The sequence below is a fragment of the Macrotis lagotis genome, chromosome 2, assembly GCF_037893015.1.
Source record: "Macrotis lagotis isolate mMagLag1 chromosome 2, bilby.v1.9.chrom.fasta, whole genome shotgun sequence".
In the NCBI taxonomy this organism is placed as follows: domain Eukaryota; kingdom Metazoa; phylum Chordata; class Mammalia; order Peramelemorphia; family Peramelidae; genus Macrotis; species Macrotis lagotis.
The window spans coordinates 45,083,160-45,103,760 of NC_133659.1; the positions used below are offsets into that span (position 1 = coordinate 45,083,160).

Here is a 20,601-nt window from a genome sequence, read left to right on the forward strand (position 1 = left end):
AATAAAATTTGAAATCTGGAGTCATTAATGCCCCTCCCCTGCCATTTCCTACTTTTTTATTATTATTTTTATTTTATTTTATTATTATTGAGATCCTTGACCTTTGGTTATTCCATATAAATTTCATTATTATTTTTTCTAATTTTAGAAGACAGTTTGATTGACATAATAATAATAATAATATTTTTTGCTATCCATGAATGTCCATGAATAAGTAGCATTTCTTTCATTATTTATGTTTGTCTTTATTTCTATAAAGAATATTTCACAGTTCAGTTACTAAGCTCCTAGGTCATCTTGGTGGATGCACTACTAAGTATTTTGTAGCTTCTATAGTTATTTGGAATTAAATTTCACTTTCCATCTCTTTCTAGAATATATCATTGGATAACATTCAAGAATACTTATGATTTTCATGGATTTATTTTATATTTTGCAACTTTACCAAATTTGTAGTTTCAATTTTTTCTTGACTCTGAAGTTTTTTTTTGAGAAAATCATCATATCATCTAAAAAAAGTGATCATTTTTCTTCTTTTTGTTTATGCTTATTCCTATAGTGATTATTTCAAACCTTGTGCTAAATAGTGGTTGTGATAATAGACATTCTTCCTTTACTCCTAGTCTTACTGGAAAAAGTTCTAACTTTAAATCTTATAATGTTTCCTCTTAAATTTAGATAAATTATATTTACTATATTGAGGAAAGGTCTTTTAGCATGCATTCTGGATAGTTTTAAAAATAATAATTGGCACTGGATTTTGTTAAATGCCTTCTCAGCATCAATTTATTATACAATCATGTGGTTCATTTACATTGTTAACATGATTTATTATATTAATATTTTCCTTTAAGTTGAACCAATCATGGATTTTTTGGATAAACCTAACCTGTTCATAGTGTTTAATCTTTTTTATATGTTGTTAGAGCCTATTTGATTACATTTTTTTCCAAATAGTTTTCTGTCTCCTTTGTCTCTTTGTGATAATTAAGAGCATTTTTGTACCAGGGAAAGAGATTGTAAAAACACTTTCTCTTCTTATTATTGCAATCAATACGTGTAATATTTGAATAAATTATTCTTTGAATATTTGATAGAGTTCATCGTTAGAGCCATCTAGCAATTTCTCCTTTGGAAGTTAATTTATGTATTGATCAATTATTAAAAGGTATTGTTTTTATTTAAATTGTCTTTTTTTCCTTTTTTGTTTAATTACACATTTAAAATTTTTCTAAGTATCATTCATTTCCCCTAACTTTTCAATTTTATAAGCATATAATTGAACAAAATAAATTTTAACATCCTTTATTTCCCTTTTAATTACTTTGAGCTCTCATTTATCATTTTCAATGTGAACAGTCTGAATTTCTCTTTCTAAAAAAAAAGATTAGCTATTTATTTTAGTAGGTTTTTTAAGAGTTCCTAATTGTATTTATCAATTTAATTGTATTTTTTGCTTTCAATTTTATTAATTTCTACTTTATTTAATTGGGGGTTCTTGTTTTGTTGTTGTTCAAGACTGGGCTTTTTAAAAAAGTTGTTTACCAATTCATTGAGTTTTTTCTTTCTATCTCTTGTTAATGAAAAAGTTTAGGAACACGAGTTTTCCCCAAACACTGATTTAATCACATCCCAGGAGTTTGTGTATGCTATCTCATTATTGTAAATTTCTTTGATGAAATTTTCAATTGCTTTTTTATAATACGTTCTTTGACCCATCAGCTTTTTAAAAATTTATATAATCTTGTTATCTTTCAATTCCTACTTTAAGAGCTTTTCATTAAATATAATTTAATTACATTGTGATCACTAATGAATATTTTAGTAATTCTGTTCTTTTACAGTTTTGGTGAGTGCTTTATGCCAAAATACTTGGTCAGTTTTTTTAAAGGTGTCCTAGATAGCTTGGGGGGGGGGGTATATGATTTCTTTTATATTCCCTTTCAGTAATCGAAGGAGAGCTAGTACATCTAATTTTTCTAAAATTCAATTCAAATCCTTTTTTTTAGCTTTGGTTTGATTTCCAAGCTTGTTGAAAGATTCAACAATTACAAATGTCAGTTTATTGAGCACCTTAGGTTAGAGTTCACCTAGGTCTAGTGACATGGTAAAGAGAAAAATTACATTGGGTTTACAGTTGGAAAACTTCAGTTTGTGTCTTATTTATGTCACTTTAGACCAGTAATTTAACTTCTCTCACTTTGATTTCTTCATCTATAAAATGAGATCACTTCCAACTCTATTTAATCATAAATAGCTGAAGGTTAGGATTACTGCATAATCTCCTTATGGGGATCCTGTACTCCAAATTCACTTTTGGAGGGGAGTAGAGACCCATATGGAACTCAAATACTTTGGTTTTTCCTCAGTATGAACTAGAAAACCTTCTCTATCCTAGGCATCTAGGTGGTACAATGGATAAAGTTTTGAACCTGGAGTTAGAAAGACAAGCTCAAATCCAGACTCAGATATTAACTAGCTGTGTGACCCAGGGAAAGTCTTTTGTCCTTTGCCTCAGTTTCCTCAACTAGAAAATGGGAGTGTTAATTATACCTACTTTCCAAAATTGTGAGGATTCAATGAGATAATTTTTTTAAGGAAACAATTTGCAAAACAATTTCATTGAAAATATTTGAGGGGCAGCTAGGTGGTGCAGTGGATAGAGCACTGGCTCTGGAGTCAGGAGGACCTGAGTTCAAATCCGACCTCAAATACTTAATAATTACCTAGTTGTGTGGCCTTGGGCAAGCTACTTAACCCCAATGCCTTGCAAAAACCTAAAAAAAAAAAATTTGAAAAAAGAAAATATTTGAGTAAGATATTAGATTAGAGGATTATGGTTAGAGGAAATAATAGGAAATTCATCTTCTAATAATGACTTGATCAATATAATCTCTACAAATAATACAATTCTTGGATATTAACACTATAAAATAAAAGGAAGACATGATATAAGTATTTGCTGATTGATATGATCAAGTTTTAAGGTAAGCAACTTTGGTATGATCATGGTTCCTTAGTCTTGTTATTTTGAATGTGTTCTCCAAGCATGGAGCAGAACTGGATGTAAATGAAAGACTAAACTAGTTTCTAAATGAAATGATTTTTGTAAAATACTTAGCACAGTGTCTGGCACATCCTTAATAAATGTTTATTTCCTTCTTTCCTTCCCTCCTTCCTTTTTCCTTGAGAATGAACTGGAAAAGCAAAATCTACTAGGCATTTATGTCAAACCACTGATTCCCCACTTCCAACCTTTGTTGTGAATCTCTGTTTTGCCATGGTTCAACAATAAGCCCTCAGACTTTGAGGCAGACCACATCTACATCTGTTCTCTCTTTTCCATTACAATGGACCATCTCTTTAGCAGAGAAAGCAATCAAAATAAGAGCAGAGTAATTCTACTTTCCCTCCATTATTTGTTGTTGTCATGGTCATTCTCTCCATTCCAAAGTCTTCTTCCCTTATTTAATCCTTTGTTTTTTCCCTCTAATATAGATCCTTTTTTTAAAAGCAAATCTTCCATTTTGTTGTTCTTGGTTTTCTTTGTCTGAACCTCAGTTTATTTTGAGCTTAAGCTCTTCTGATGTTATACTTTTTTTGTTTTTAGGTTTTTGCAAGGCAAATGGAGTTAAGTGGCTTGCCCCAGGCCACACAGCTAGGTAATTATTAAGTGTCTGAGACTGGATTTGAACCCAGGTACTCCTGACTCCAAGGCCGATGCTTTATCCACTACGCCACCTAGCCGCCCTGATGTTATTCTTAAAGGACAGCACCATATTGTTGTATTCATTTTCTTTCATCTGCCTCACTTCCCACTTTTGTGCATGTCTTCTTTATTTTTTTAAATTTCATTAAATTTCATTTTAATCATTGATTTAAATTTCTTTTCCATCCAATAATTTCCAAACACATCTCTTCCCTGACTTCCCTGCCTACTAAATTTTCCTTTTAACCCAGATTACAGAAAACAATGAAGTAAAACTAATCAATATATGGACACTATATGGACATTCCATAGTCAATAGAAGGTGGGAGGCACATTTCCTCATCTCTTTTTTTCTAATCACAGTGTTTAGTTTAATTTGATCATTCTGTACATTTAAGGCATTTCTGTCTCTAAAAATTTTCAGTTAAGAAATTAATTCTCTGCATCTGTGGCAGTCTTTTTAGAAAATCCTCTTTTTGTTTAGTAGAATTTTCCTCTTTATGTCTTTAGAATTTAATTCTTTTCTTTTCCCTAATAAGAAACCACATAATTTTAATTGATCCATGAGACAACATCAAATTTAATCATTATATTAATGTCTTTTGGTGATAACAGTACCACATGTGATTTTTTTTAATAGTTTCCAACCCTAATAATTTTAAGAATTTAATTCTATAGAGCAGGTATTCTTGGACCTTTTCATTTTATAGACCAATTTGGCATTCTGAAGTCTATGACCTTTTTTCTCAAGGCAATGTTTTTAAATGATTAAAGGAAATACTCAATATTGGTTAGAGATTAATGGAAATATAGATATATTTTTTCCCATCTAAATTCACCAAAGCCATGAAATCTAATCATGAGTCTCTCAGAGCTTTCTTGGCCGGACATCCACTGTCAGATTTTAGCTAAGAGATTATACCCAAACCTTCCTAAAACTTAGGGTGCCCTTCAGACTGCTCATTTTTCCTCTTCTTTAGCACACATTCTAAGGTGTTCTCCCATGGGCCCCATCTTTTCTACCTCAGCAACCAGCTTCTCCTTGTGGGCAGAAGTCAAATCCATTTTAGAAGTACCCTTATTGGCTCCTGTGAAGGAGGTATCCTTTGAAGGATAAAGGATCATTATGGCTGGTGAAGAAATTATTAGCTGCTCTGGTTTTGGCAGAGAGAGGAGGAGAGACAATACCAGCAGATGTCCAAACAATTGAAATTACCCATTACTACTCTGTTCTGCCTTCTGGCTATGATCTGTTTAAACATCTCCTTATATTTTATTCTCTTTCTGTCTAGGTCATCTGTGCTATACACACTGACAATATCCTTCCTTTTGTTTGCCTTTGTCACTATTCACCCCCAAATGCCACCATTCCTCCAATAAATAATTTTCTTAATAAACAGCACAACTATTCCCCCTTTTCCCATTTTTTACTCTCTCCTGTTTGTTTTGAATAAAGTGTTCCCAGAGTTAAGCCTAGGTCCTATCTCACTAATTCTCAGTAATTCCTAGGAGATCAGATCTATCTTTTTGAATTAGGGGCTCTGCTTCATCTTGCTTGTTACCCTGCCTTGCCTTTGTGGATAGTTATCTGAGGTCATGGGTTTTCTTGGCTAGTTCACTTCTTGGATATTTTTCTCCTGAGAATTTCTGGGCATCTCTACCGCTATTCATCTGCCTTCTTTAGCTATCTCTTATGTTCATTTATCATTGAACATGTTTGCGAGGTTTTAGAACTAATTGTCCTGAAAGAACCACTTTCTAAGCAAAAGCTGTATGGGAAATAAAATTTCCAATGCATCTCATTTGGTATAAAAAGTCCATCTAACTGTTTCTCCGATCTGCACCTTTTTCTTTTCTTTTCTTTCTGGGTCAGGACAAGGATGTAGAAGGTGACAATCCAGTTAGCCCTGACTACTCTAGGTCAGTTAGAATTTACCCAAGACACATATTACCTTGTTCTTCTCATGATAAAAGGACTGACTCCAAGCTGCTATTTCTGCCTGTTCTTGGAATTCAACTTAATAAAACTTATTTTAAGATTACTATGACCTGGAAAATTCAGTTTTAGCAGCAATAGCATCTTCGCCCACCCCACCCCACATCTACCCTACCTTACCTTTCCATTGATCTGTCTCATTTAGGGTTCAGTGTCAAATATCTTTTGTGTCTTAAAGTTAAGAAGAAAAGGAAGGAGATATTCCTCCCTTTAGCATAATCTCCAGGCTCTGTTCTATGTACTTCCCATAATAATCAAAATTATAATAGCTAATATTAACATAGCAATTTAAGGTTTACAAGAACTTTACAGATATTATCTCATTTTAACTTCAGAATGCTCCTGTGGTGATTGTTGCAGAATTCATTTCTGTTTAAAGTCATTTAAGTCATTACTGGTCCTCCTTCCACTCATTATTATTACTTTTAATTTTGTTGCTTTATTTTGTTTACATTACTTTCAAATACATCCTCATCTTTCTGAGAGCCATCTACTATAATAAAGAATAAAAAAAATCAATTAAACTAAACTAACATTTAGAATAAGCACCATTTTATAGTCAATGTTTTTAATCCATTGTATGTGTGGGTCTAGAATTCCTTTGGAAATCTAGGAAGCCTCTGGACAGCTTCTCCAAATAATGTTTAAGAGGTAGCATGGTGGAGCACTTTGAATAAGCTCTGTTATTGGGAAGGCTGAAATTGGAGGATGATTTGAGCTGAGGAGTTTTGAGTAGTCTAAGCTGATTAGAAGCCAACACTATGTCGGGCACTAGTATGATGAACCCCTAGGAGCAGAGCCCCTGGGCTGCCCAAGAAGGGCCAAAGTTGCCTAAAACAGATAAAGTTAAATTGGTCCCTGATTAACCAAGGCAGTTATAGCTGGGCAAGTTGGGAGATAGTCTCAAAAAACAACAAAAAAGATGTTTTAAATGCACAAAATAAAGTACTCGGGATTACAAAAGATTGTTCATCTCTGTGGAAGTCTGACTGTACCTAGTAAAGGGCTTAAACTGGATCTATGTTCTGGTGCTGATTATATCCAGGTCTGCAGTGAGCAACATTGCCATTCAACTCCTGAGTCCCAAACTAGACAACCTGACTTACCATTATAGCAAGGCTATTCATGTCTCCTGCTTCTTCAGTAAGTAAAAGGGATAATAGGGGGTTGGTCATATTAAGATTATATTTTGGGACCTTTTTCTTCTTCATTTTTTGAAGGGGCAAGTTAACAAATCAGCAAGCATTTATGAAATACCTCTTGTATATCAGATACTGTGTTTAGTACCAGAATAACAAAGAAAGACAAAAATATGGTTCCTGTCCTCAAGGAGCTCACAGTCTAATGGATTACTAGCATTCAGAGTGATTTCTTTATTGGTTAAGATTTTTTTCCCCATGGAAAGCATTGGTTCTTTGCTTTACCCCATTTTAATTTATAGTAATAATGTTTAATCTGGAAAGGATATCACCTAATCTAGCCCCCTTATTGTACAGACAAGAAAATGGGTTTCAAAGAGAGCAATTTGCCAAAAGCATCCAAGTAATAGATAGCTAAGCCAGATTCACTTGCTTTCTGAACTACTAAACAACTCTGTTGACTATCATTTCTATTTTCATATGAGAGTTGGATATGTCAGCGAGAAAGATACCTTAGAACTCATCTAGTTTGACATCCCCATTTTGTAGATGAATAACTGAGGCTCAGGAAAGGGAAGTGACATACCCAGAATCACATAAGAGACTAAATAGTATAGCCAGGATTCACATCTACTTTTCTTTCTGCTTTGGTGCATCAGCTTTCATCCTGTGCTTTGTCTTAGGATCTCCAAGATCACTTCTAATGCTAAGTCCTATGATTCTTTTGTGGTTGTTCCTGAATAGGACTTGCATGTGCATTAGATTTAAGTGAGACAGAACTGCACAAAGTTGCCAACCTCATTCTCTCCTCCAAAGTCATTGAAGTCCAGTGGGAAGACAAAACTCAAAACAACTGGCAATGACCCAGGATGCAGTGGATGACCTCGGTCTTTCAAAATGGTGATGGGGATGGTCTCTTTTTTTTTTTCAATTTTTATTAAAGATATTATTTGAGTTTTACAGTTTTCCCCCAATCTTGCTTCCCTCCCCCACCCCCCACCGCACAGATAGCACTCCGTCAGTCTTTACTTTGTTTCCATGTTGTACCTCGATCCAAATTGGGTGTGATGAGAGAGAAATCATATCCTTAAAGAGAACAGAATTCTCAGAGGTAACCAGATCAAACCATAAGACATCTGGGTTTTTTTTTCTTAATTAAAGGGAATAGTCCTTGTACTTTGTTCAAACTCCACAGCTCCTTATCTGGATACAGATGGTACTCTCCTTTGCAGACAGCCAAAAATTGTTCCCAATTGCTGTGTTGATGGAATGAGCAAGTCCTTCAAGGTTGAACATTACTCCCATGTTGCTGTTAGGGTGTACAGTGTTTTTCTGGTTCTGCTCATCTCACTCAGCATCAGTTCATGCAAATCCCTCCAGGTTTCCCTGAAATCCCATCCCTCCTGGTTTCTAATAGAACAATGGTATTCTATGACATACATATACCACAGTTTGCTAAACCATTCCCCAATTGAAGGACATTTACTGGATTTCCAATTCTTTACCACCACAAACAGGGCTGCTATAAATATTTTTGTACAAGTAATGTTTTTACCCTTTTTCATCATCTCTTCAGGGTATAGACCCAGGAGTGGTATTGCTGGGTCAAAGGGTATGCACATTTTTGTTGCCCTTTGGGCATAGTTCCAAATAGCTCTCCAGAAAGGTTGGATGAGTTCACAGCTCCACCAACAGTGTAATAGTGTCCCAGATTTCCCACATCCCTTCCAACAATGATCATTATCCTTCCTGGTCATACTGGCCAATCTGAGAGGTGTAAGGTGGTACCTCAGCGAAGCTTTAATTTGCATTTCTCTAATAATTAATGATTTAGAGCATTTTTTCATATGGCTATGGATTGCTTTGATCTCCTCATCTGTAAATTGCCTTTGCATATCCTTTGACCATTTGTCAATTGGGGAATAGCTTTTTGTTTTAAAAATATGACTCAGTTCTCTGTATATTTTAGAAATGAGTCCTTTGTCAGAATCATTAGTTGTAAAGATCATTTCCCAATTTACTACTTTTCTTTTGATCTTGATTACATTGGTTTTACCTGTGCAAAAACTTTTTAATTTAATGTAATCGAAATCATCTAATTGGTTTTTAGTGATATTCTCCAACTCTTCCTTAGTCATAAACTGTTCCCCGTTCCATAGATCTGACAGGTAGACTAGTCCTTGATCTTCTGATTTGCTTATAGTATTGTTTTTTTATGTCTATGTCCTGTAACCATTTGGATCTTATCTTGGTTAAGGGTGTGAGGTGTTGGTCTAATCTAAGTTTCTTCCATACTAACTTCCAATTATCCCAGCAGTTTTTATCAAAGAGGGAGTTTTTATCCAGGTGGCCTGACTCTTTGGGTTTATCAAACAGCAGATTACTATAATCCTCTCCTGCTTTTACACCTAGTCTATTCCACTGGTCTACCACTCTATTTCTTAGCCAATATCAAACAGTTTTGATGACTGATGCTTTATAATATAATTTTAGATCCGGTAGTGCTAAGCCACCTTCGTTTGCATTTTTTTTTCATTAAGCTCCTGGCAATTCTTGACTTTTTATTTCTCCATATGAATTTACTTACAATTTTTTCTAGCTCATTAAAGTAATTTTTTGGAATTTTGATTGGTAGGGCACTAAACAGATAGTTTAGTTTTGGTAGAATTGTCATTTTTATTATATTAGCTCTACCTATCCATGAGCTGTTGATATTTGCCCAGTTATTTAAATCTGATTTAATTTGTGTGAGAAGTGTTTTATAATTGTTTTCAAAAAGATTCTGAGTCTGTCTTGGCAAATAGACTCCCAAGTATTTTACACTGTCTGAGGTTACTTTGAATGGAATTTCTCTTTCTAGCTCTTCCTGCTTTTTCTTGCTAGTCATATATAGGAAAGTTGAGGATTTATGGGGGTTTATTTTATAACCTGCAACTTTGCTGAAATTGCTAATTGTTTCCAGTAGTTTTTTAGATGATTTCTTGGGATTCTCTAGGTAGACCATCATGTCATCTGTGAATAGTGAGAGTTTTGTCTCTTCCTTACCAATTCTAATTCCTTTAATTTCTTTTTCTTCTCTAATTGCTGATGCTAACATTTCTAATACAATATTGAATAGTAGTGGTGATAATGGGCACCCTTGTTTAACCCCTGATCTTATTGGGAATGCCTCTAGCCTCTCCCCATTGAGTATAATGCTTGTTGATGGTTTCAGATAGATACTGCTAATTATTTTAAGGAACAGTCCATTTATTCCTACACTCTCTAGTGTTTTTAATAGGAATGGATGCTGTATTTTGTCAAAAGCTTTTTCAGCATCTATTGATATGATCATATGGTTTCTGATAGGTTTGTTATTGATATAATTGAGTATACTAACAGTTTCCCTAATATTGAACCAAGCCTGCATTCCTGGAATAAATCCTACTTGAGGGGATAGTCTCTTAAAAGAACTGTGATGCCAGATTATATCCCCTCTTAAAATAAGTGAAGAGGTGATGTAAAACTAAGAAAACCTCCCTGGGGAACATTGTAAAATTGATTTTGATCATATATACTTAAACCCATTCTAAGAATGCAAAATTAAGATTGCCCATAGACAAAGAGGAGTATCTAAATTTCTCTCATATTTCTCTAATATAATTCATTCTTTTTCATTAATCCCTTTGTTCATTTCATATATGCATTTTTTGGAATCTTAGAACTAGAGGGATCTTAGAAATCATCTATAAAATGGCATCTAAGATTCTAACCTAAGATCTAACCTAGCTAGTTAAAGCAGCCCAGTGCCTCTGCTCCTAGGGGGTCATCATCTAAAGTATGTGTTTATCCAGTATAGTTTGTCCATCAAGTCATTGTCCAGCCTCTCCATGAAGGCCAGTAGTGATAAGGAACTTAACATCTTCAACAATTAATGCATTTCTGTAATTATCAGGAAGTTTTCTTGTTATTGTCATTGCATCCTGTTCATTGAGCCAAAACCTTCCTTTCAATGATTTCAACTCATCACTCCCAGTTCTTCCAATGGGACAAAGCAAGAGAAATTGATTTCCTCTTTTGCTTGATTGTCCTACAAAATAGAGATGACAACCCTGTTGTGTTTGGTCCCAGAAGCAAAATCAGAAAGTGGAAGTCACAAAGAGGTAAATTTAGGGTTGGTGTCTGTCAAAAATTTCTAATAAATAGAGTTGCTCCAGAGTAGAATGGGCTACCTGGAGAAGAAGTGGCTTCTTCTGGGAAGGTCCTCAAACTAAGGTCAGGCAACAACTTGCTAGATATGGGATTCCTTTTAAGTATGAGTTGGATTAGATAGATGCTACCCTTTCAACTTTCAAATTCTGAAATTCTATTTCACCTCTTCTCCTCACCATCATAGCTATTTGTGTCTACAAACTACCTAGTTTTTGTCCCTTTGTCATTTCAGCTACCTTTCTGGAGATCTGTAGGAATCAATGAACTTCTTGTTCTTAAGAGGTCCAGGACAAAATACAGTATTGTAGACACCTAGAATTTCATTTATTTAGTTGATGTAAAGAATCTATCTTTGTGTCCCTAGTATTACAGATTCTCAGCAGCAACTAGGTAGTTCAGTGAATAGAATATTGGACTTGGAAAGGAAAACCAGAGTTGAAATCCAATCTCAGACACATGCTAGCTATGTGATCCTGGGCTAGTCACTGAACCACTCTCAGTCACAATTTCCTTTTCTGTAAAATGGGGGATAAAATAACACTGTGTTTATTGAGACAATCAAATGAAAGACCATATATAAAGTCCTATGGAAATGCTAGCTATCATTATTACTAGAAACTTATTTTTTTCAATTAATAAACATTTATTTTCTCTCTCTCTCTCATTACTTCTTTTCCCCCACTGGGAAAAAAATAAAGGAAAAAAAACCTTATGCTTTTGCATTTTTCAAATGTTTTAAATGGGATAACACTTTAAGATTTTAGCATGAATGAATTTTGTTGAGTCCAACAGCAGGACCTGAGGCATCATTGAGCAAGGAGGGGGGATGGAGCTGAATGAAAGTGGCACAGATAGTAGAGGTGTAAGGCATTAAAAAGGGACCACCAACATCATAGTTTGGGGCAGGGAATTGCTTTGATTTATGATAAATTATAATGTGGGGTTATCTACAAAACTCATTTGAAATGACTGACCTCCTCTGATGCCTGGGGAGGAAGTGGGTTCTTCATTGAATGTTTTCAAATGGAGGACTTACTTGTTAGGGACGTTTACAGGGGATCTTTGTTCAGGTACCAGTTGTATTGAGTGAAACTGAGGATGCTGAACTTGCTGGAAAAAAGACCTGCAGGATGGGGACATGATACTGTTGTCAACCATTTCTCAAGTGGAAAATGAATTAGACTTGTCTGATTAGTCCTGAGAGCAAATCAGAAAGCAATGAGTGGAAATTACAAAGAGAAAAATTTAAGCACAAAGTCAGGAAAGTCTTCCTCTTAAATTAGAGTTGTCTCCATGTAGGGTGGACTTCCTCCACAGGTAGTAGCTTTATTTCCCTTTCCTTGGAAGCTTCTATTCAGAAGCTGAATAACCTCTTGCAGGGTCCATTATTGGTGCAGGTAATCCTAGACAGCTCCTGTGGTAATTTTGAAAAGACTTTGCCCTATTCTGTCTGGTCCTGGTCCAGATTTTCAGTCATAGGAAACACAAACCATGTACCACAAAAGGGCATACACAAAGCAAGGGGAAGGATTAATAGTACATGTTGTTTATTTTGCTCCAGAAGAGTATGACGTTGGTGCTTTCATGAGATTCTTCATCTTAAACAGCCCTGAGACTTTGTTCCCAACATCCATCATTTCCAGTCTGGGGGCACGCTTTGCTGGGGGAGCCATCAGTCTCGTGGAGGTAACTGTTACTCTGAAACTAATATGCTGCCTTCAAATAATCCCTCTGCTTTTCTGAATTACACTCCACTTCTTATTTTCTCTTGTAGTAAAATGTATGATTTTTGAGTCTAGGGACTGTCTGGCTTTTTTTTTTAAATAGGCAATCAGGGTTAAGGGACTTGACCAGTGTTGCATAGCCTGTAAGTATCTGAGGTTGGATTTGAACTCAGGTTCTCCCAACTCTAAGGCCAGTGGCTCTATCTGTTGGATCATCTTGCTGGCCCATTGTTTACATATCCTGTAGAGCCCAGCAGAGTATCTTATGCTTAATAAATGTTTGTTGATTGAAGGACTGATCAGTGATTTAGAATTTATTTCAAGTCAAGATTGTTCCAGTCTGGGCTTATTAAATGCTGGCTAATTGATTCAAAGTTTATGTTACAGAACTAAGACCCCGCCTACTAGGCAATATTTCCTGCCTTTCTTATCAGCTCCCTTTCCCTTTCTCTACAATGTGTCTTCTAAATCTTTTCATCCCTTTTCAAACCTCCTTGGCTCCTATGCCATTCCCCTAACAGCTGAGAACCTTATATGATATTTTGCAGGAAAAAATTGTGGCCATTCACCCCATACTCCACTCTCTCCTCCCCTTCCTCATCTTGTATTATTTAAAAGTCTTCTCCATGTCCTCCTTCATCTCTGTCTCACATGAAGACGTGGTCTTACTTCTTACCAAGACCTACCTTCTGCCTGCACAATCAATCCCATTCCATTCTGTCTCCTCAACAGACTGCCCTCTCTATCATTTCTACTCTGTCTCTTATCTTCAATCTCTTCTTGTTAGCTGGCCTCTTTCCTAATGTCTATAAATATAGTCCTATGTCCCCATGCTAAAAAACTTTCACTTGACCCTTTCATTCCTACTTACTATATCATCTTATATCTTCTGCCCTTTGTAGTTAAAGTCCTTCTAAAGGTCATCTTTAATAGGCATCTCCACTTTTATCCTTTCACTCATTTCTTAACCTTAAAATCTGCTTTCTGACCTCACCATTCCATCACAACTCTCTCTAGTTAACAGTGATCTCTTCATTGTAGCCTTTCCTCAGTTCTCATTCTTGTGGGTCTCACAGTATCATTGATTACTCTTTTCTCCTTGATATTCTCTTTTAAGTTTTCAGGACACTCCATTTATCTGGTTCTCCTCTTATATATCAGACTCAGTCTCCTCTATTTGTACATGACCTATAGGGGTTCTGTCCTGAGCTCTCCTCTCATCTACCCCTATACAAGATTACTTGGTGATCTCATAAACTCCCGTGGATTTATTTACCATCTCTAAGGTTGACCATTCTCAAATCTATCTGTCCTGCTCTGACCAGTTTCATATATCCACTTGCCTTTCAGACACCTCAAACTAGACATTGTAAACTGAACTAAAACAAAACTCTATCTTTACCCCCAAACCTTCTCCACTTCCTCTGAACTTCTCAGGTACTGGCAGCGGCACCACCAATTTTCCAGTTCCTCAGGTTCAAAATCTAGGTATCCTCCTTGACTTTTCATCATCTCAACCTCCAGATCCAATGAGTTTCTAAGACCTGGTGATTTCGCCTTTGAGACATCTCCCCTCTTCCCCTTGTCTCTTCTGATACTGCCATGCTGGTGAGGACCCTTGTCCCCTCATGCCTGGACTATTACAATACCCTACATTTCTCTCCACTCCAATCCTTCTTCCATTTAGCTGCCAAAATGATTTTCTTAAAGTCAATGTCTAAGTTATTCACCACCCCCACCCTCAAACATACATTCAATAAGTTACAATGACTCATCACTCCCAGTATCAAGCACAAAATCCTCTGTTTTAGGCAAAAAATTCTTCATTACCTGGTCTTCTTTCCTTACCTTTCTAATCTTCTTACATCTTTCTCCCCAACACCTTTCCTTCAGTAGTCTCCTGGCTGTTCCTTAAATAAGACATTTTATCTCTCAATTTCAGATGTTTTCTCTGACTGTCCCCCATGCTTATCATCTCCTTTCTCTCTCTTCAACTCTGCCTTCTGACTTCCCTCAAGTTCCAAAACCTCATTTTTCTATAGAAAGTCTTTCCCAATCCTTTTTCATCTTAGTGCCTTCCCTCTTTTAATTATTTCCTATTTTTTCCTGTACATAGCTTGTCTACATATATTTTGTTTGTTTCTTGTCTCGATTGTCTAGATTACAATCTCCTTGAGGGCAAGAACTGTCTTTTACCACTTTTTGAATTCCCAGGACATAGTTAAAATTCTATCATTGATAGATTGATGGATATTTCTGTCTGTTTTGCTTTGCTAGTCTGGTATACAAGCTGAAGGTTTGCCAGAGTTTGTGAAGCAAACAAATGCATCATTTATGGAGCATTCCACACATGGGAAGATAAAGGAACTTGTGAAGAAAGTAGGTGTTATCTTTTTTCTGCCTGTAGTGTGAAATCAGAAGCCTGAATCTTTCTAATAATAAAAAAATTTATTTTCCTTTGAATTAGTAAAACACATTTTCTCACATCCCCACTAGGAAGGCACATGTGAAAACTGAGACTCAGAATAATTGATCTGCCCATGGTTATAAAACTAGTTTGGGGAGGGCAGCTGGTGTTTCAATGAAAAGAGCATTGACAGTCAGGAGAACCATCCTCAGACACTTGACAATTATCTTACCAAAACAAACAAAAGACCTAGGTCAGGGATTCTAAGCCTGAAGGCCATGAACTGGTATTTATTTATTTATTTATTTATTCATTCATTCATCCACCCATTCATTCATTCATTCATCTATTTATTTATCCATTCATCCATTCATCCATCCATTCATTCATTTATTTATTTTTAGGTTTGTTTGTTTGGGTTTTTTTTGCTAGGCAATGGGGTTAAATGGCTTGCCCAAAGCCACACAGCTAGGTAATTATTAAGTGTTTGAGGTCAAATTTGAGCTCAGGTCCTCCCGACTCCAGGGCCAGTCCTCTATCCACTGTACCACCTAGCCGCCCCTGTTTTCATTTTTTAATTGATAACTATACTTTAATATAATTGATCTCCTTTGTAAACCCTTTGTATTTTATTTTAGGAATTTAAAAGCAAATTTTCTGAGAAACGGTTCAGTGGCTTCTTCAGATTATGAAAAAGTTATAACACCAAAAAACGTTAAAAACTCTAGAACTAGGAATTGTCAGAAACAGGTTTTAAACTCAGGTGTCCTGTCTTGGAATTCCGTATTCATCATTAACCAATCTCATGTGTTATTATTGCTTTGGAATGCAATATCTCCCTATAAACTGGACAGACCCACTTAGTGGGAAGAGTATTGCAAAGGGTGTCAGGAAACCCTTATTAGCTGTGTGACCATGGCTATCTCATATTGCCTCTCTAAGGTCCAATTATGGTAAGGAAGGCACCCCATAAGCATAAAGCACTCTAGACATGTGGATCTGTGATACTAAGGGCAAGCATGAGAAGAGGGGAACAATGGGCATATCGAGTTGAAAAAGCATTTAGGAAATGGGAATTTTGAAAATATCAAAGGATTATAGATGCAGATTGTAGATGTAGAACTAGATAGGACCTCATAGGTCATTAAATTTAACTCCTTATTTTACAGATGAGGAAACTGAGGCTAAGTTTGTATACCAGCCTAGCAAAGCAAAACAAACAAAAAACAACACTCAAACAGTGTGTGCCAGAGGTGGCAGATGAACACAAGTCCTTTGACTTTAGAATGAATGTTCTTACCCGCATTCCACATTTTCTTCTAATCAAAATCATTCAAAAGCTGAAAAACGAGAATACAGAATCACAGAAGGATTTTTCAGAATCATCTAATCTAGTTCCTGCCCAGAGGCAGGTGTGGGTATATTCAGAAAGAAGCTTATGTTTTCTTCCAATCCAATCTCTCTTAATCTAATCATTGGTTCAATATAGCTGTCAAGAAAATCTTCCTTTGCTTAACTAGAATCTCTTCTGCTTTAACTAAAGCCCTGTTATTCTTCTTTGTTTTATTTTTGTGAATGTGGAAAGTAATTGCCAAGTGTCCACTTCAAAAAATCCTATATCTGAACATAATTACAAGATCACCCATTAGCCTACACGTCTCTCTGCTCAATTTCTTTTTTATTTTTCTTAGCTTCCTTATAAGGGGATATATCGCTTATGCAAAACAGAAAAAATGTAAATGAAAGGAATAGAAATGAGAGATTTATATACTTTAAGAGATTTTGGCTTAACTATTCATTCAGGGCTTTTAAGTTGGAGCTAGTTTGAGTAGCAATGATATAGGCACTTTCATTCTCAAAGTGCTCATCAAACCCAGTATCCGAATTTCTATTAGCCTGGGCACCCTTGGGAGCTTTCTTGACTCCTTTAGGTCACTAAGTATCTATCTACACAAGCAACAATTTAGGAAATTCTTACTTTGGTCATAAGGCTGAATGTTCACATAAAGAAGCTAATTTAATTTTTTGTTAGACTTGAGCATGACTGGAGGAATTTAATTTTGGTGAAAGACAAATCTCCCCTTACCCTTAGGCCAGAAGAGGCAAGAGTTGCTTTTTCTCCCTCTATGTCTCAGTTAGATGTAAGCTCCTTGAGGGGAGGAAGTATCTTTTGCCTTGTTTTGTATCTTCAACAACCTCCCCCCCCCCCCGCAATAGTACACAGTCTGCCACTTAATTAATGTGTTTAATAAATATTGAATGATTGAACCAAAAATGGTAGTCTCCTTTAGGTCAAGAGGTCTGCTTTAACACTAGACTGAAGGGGCCACCCAAATGAAACTTAAAATGAAATCTAAACACTGTTGCCTTTAAATCAGTGGGATCTCTGGGTTCCTTTAGAGGTAACACAATAGGTGAACTACTCTGGAAATTCAAAAGATTACTTAGTTGTCGATCTATAGCAACAGTATAAACACAGAGCATTATTTTATTTTTCCAGAAAGGCTGTTTCACTGGTAGATGGACCTGGGTAGAAAGACTTGGATTTAAATCCTGATTCTGATAGCTCTTTTGGTGAGACTTTAGGAAACTTACCTAAGCTCTCAGTTGCTGAGTCTGCTGACCAAAAATCATATTTGGAGGACCTACCAAAACAAATTGTAAAACTTGAAGGAGAAGATGCATGCGTGCTTTGTGAAACTTAAAGGAATTATATAAAAGACAACTATTATTGGAGAACAGGAAAAAAATAAATGCAATTTTCCAAACTGCTTAATGTCTAACGAGAGAGTTGTTATAACTTGCTCAGCCATTCAGAGAACTGCTGCAAGCATGCTACAAATGGACAGATTTTCCTTTTAAAAAAAATCAATTTTCTTTTCTCCCCTCAATTAACAAGTATTTATTTTCTTTCCTTCTCACTATCCTATTCCCCAAGGGGGAAAAACACAAAACACAAAATCCTTGTAATAAATATGCATAGTCAAGCAAGACAAATTTTCTCATGGGCTAGGAATGTGGTCTCATCCAGCACAGTGAGTCCCTTTTTTGTCAATTAGGAGGTAGACAATGTTCCTCAGAACTGGTCCTCTGGAATCGGTTGGTTATTGTGTTGATCAGAGTTCTTAAGTTTTTTTGTTACTACAGAATCATGTTATAAAATATATTGTTCTCTTTATTCTTATCCAGCTCATCCTCAGTTCATAGGAGTTCTCCAAGGTTTATAATATATATTGTTCTCCTTATCCTTGTGGTTTATAATGCATATTATTCTCCTGATCCTTATCCAGCTCTTAATCAGTTCATAGGAGTTCTCCAAGGTTTCTCTGAAACCTTCCCCTTCCTTGTTTCTTATAGCACCATATCATTCAATGGTGAGAAACAGGAGGTAAAAAACAACTGACAAGGAATGGAAATTTTGAAACTTTGATAGGATTTTTGATTTTGAACTGTGGAAGAAATGTTACAAACCATCCAGTGCAGTTCCTTCATTTTACAGATAAAGAAACTGAGGACCCTAGAGATTAAGTCACTCAGATAAAATGTTAGGACTGCTTTTTGCACTAGGGTCCAAAACCAGAATCCTTTCCACTCGTACCATGCCACTTCAGGAGAATCTGTTTCTGTCATTTGTGCTCAGAAGAGCATCTACACTGACTTTCCCCTCTGTCCTTTTATAGCTGCTGGGATGGAAGAAGCTACCAGCTGTTAAGCCTCTGTTATCTGCCACTCTAAAGCTGTTTGATCAAAAGCTACCTTTTTTGATATGGACAAGGATTTTGTACAGGATATTCTGAAGGTACTGCCTTCCCCCAAGCTTCAGGCTTGGTGTCTTCTTATAGACTTGACCATGGTTCTCTCCTCCTTTTTCCTCCCCAAACCTCATCTCCCCTTCCCACTGACCCACATCCTCTGTTTGTGCAGGAGCTTGTTCAGCCAACAGATAGATATAGCATGCTGAAGAAAACCTCTCAGCTCCTCAGTGGTATCTCAGGCCGGCGGACGCAGGCCCTGGGCTTGGCAGAACTTTACTATACCATCCTGACCTCCTTGGGTCTGCCCTTACAGTTTCTATGCTACTGCTGTGGTACATCTTTCAGCTAATGGTGAGTTTGGCTAAATCACTCCATCACCTCCAACTGCTGCATGATAGAGCTGATATGGCCTCTGCCCTCAAGGAGCTTAAAGTCTTTATTTTTTTAAGATTTTTCAAAGCAATGGGGTTAAGTGGCTTGCCCAAGGTCACACAGCTAGGTAATTATTAAGTGTCTGAGGCTGGATTTGAACTCAGGTACTCCTAACTCTAAGGCCAGTGTTCTATCCACTGTGCCACCTAGCCGCCCCTAGCTTACAGTCTTTTTAAAGAACCAAAGCCAGCCATTCATGGCTCTGACTCAAAGTGCAGTCTGACTCTAGGAGTTCAGAAAAGGGGAGATGAGGGCAAGCTAGAGTGACCATAGAGAGGCTTTCCAGAGGACAGGCTTGAGCTAGCTTGAGAAGTAGAAGAGCAATAATTAAGGAAATAAGGAAAGAATGAACATGGGACCAGGAAGGAGACATTGTGGGGTAATGGAAATAGTCCTGGACTAAAGGAAGCAGGGTCCTGTCTCTGATATCTAGTACATGTATGACCTTGGACAGGTCACTCTGACCTCGGTTTCCTAATCTGTAAAATGAGGCAGTTGGATAATTTGTGGATAATGGATAGTGGTAAGAATATTTGATTTATTTTCACAAGTCCTACTTAGTCATCCACAGTATTTTTATTTGTAAAATGAGATGGTTGGACAAGATTCCCTTTAAGGATCTTTATATCTACATAAACCTATGTGATCAGTCTGACTTGAGTGGAGGGAACATCCTGGGGAGTAACCAAAAATCAGGTTGATGAGAAACGCTGATGTCAGATAAGGTTTATATTCCTTATACATAAAGGTGTAGATGACATTTTTTGGTGTTTTGTCATTCACAGTGGATACTAATGTATCCCATCCTCTATCTGATGATTCTGTAACTCCTCAGTCATCCAGTCCTATAGTTCAAATGCTTGCTGATATCAAACCTCAGTAAGGAGAGAGGTTTCAAACAGAAGTTGTTGAGGGGTTGTTGTTTTATTTCTGAGTTCTAGGTTCTAAGTAACCCATAATGCACTTCTCCAGATGACTAGGAGATGGTTGCCATTACTCTATAAATATGTAATGATGACTTATGCACACACTCCTTCCTCCAGCATCATGTATTAGATATAGCCCTGGATTTGGAGTTAGGATGACCTGGGTTCAAATTCATGGCAAGTCACTATTCTCTGCCTCAGTTTCTTCATCTATAAAGTGAGGTAGAGGAAACTTTCCAGCAACTAATTCTGTGAAAGTCCTCCTCCAGTGCTCCCAGATCCTGTGAAGGAATAACTGGCCAATTAGGGAAGGAGTCCTATG

The 20,601-nt window shown here is 36.4% G+C and overlaps 1 protein-coding gene across 1 annotated transcript in view; it reads left to right on the forward strand.

Moving 5' to 3' along the window:
* The window catches only part of LOC141510980 (vitellogenin-2-like), a 63,813-nt gene that overhangs the window by 27,330 nt on the left and 15,882 nt on the right, over nucleotides 1-20,601 (forward strand). Inside the window, 8 exon segments of the mRNA XM_074220347.1 lie at nucleotides 6,751-6,848; nucleotides 12,597-12,721; nucleotides 15,037-15,138; nucleotides 18,847-18,919; nucleotides 18,922-18,965; nucleotides 19,091-19,227; nucleotides 19,229-19,272; nucleotides 20,139-20,232. Of these exon segments, the coding sequence (XP_074076448.1) occupies nucleotides 6,751-6,848; nucleotides 12,597-12,721; nucleotides 15,037-15,138; nucleotides 18,847-18,919; nucleotides 18,922-18,965; nucleotides 19,091-19,227; nucleotides 19,229-19,272; nucleotides 20,139-20,232 (717 nt within the window).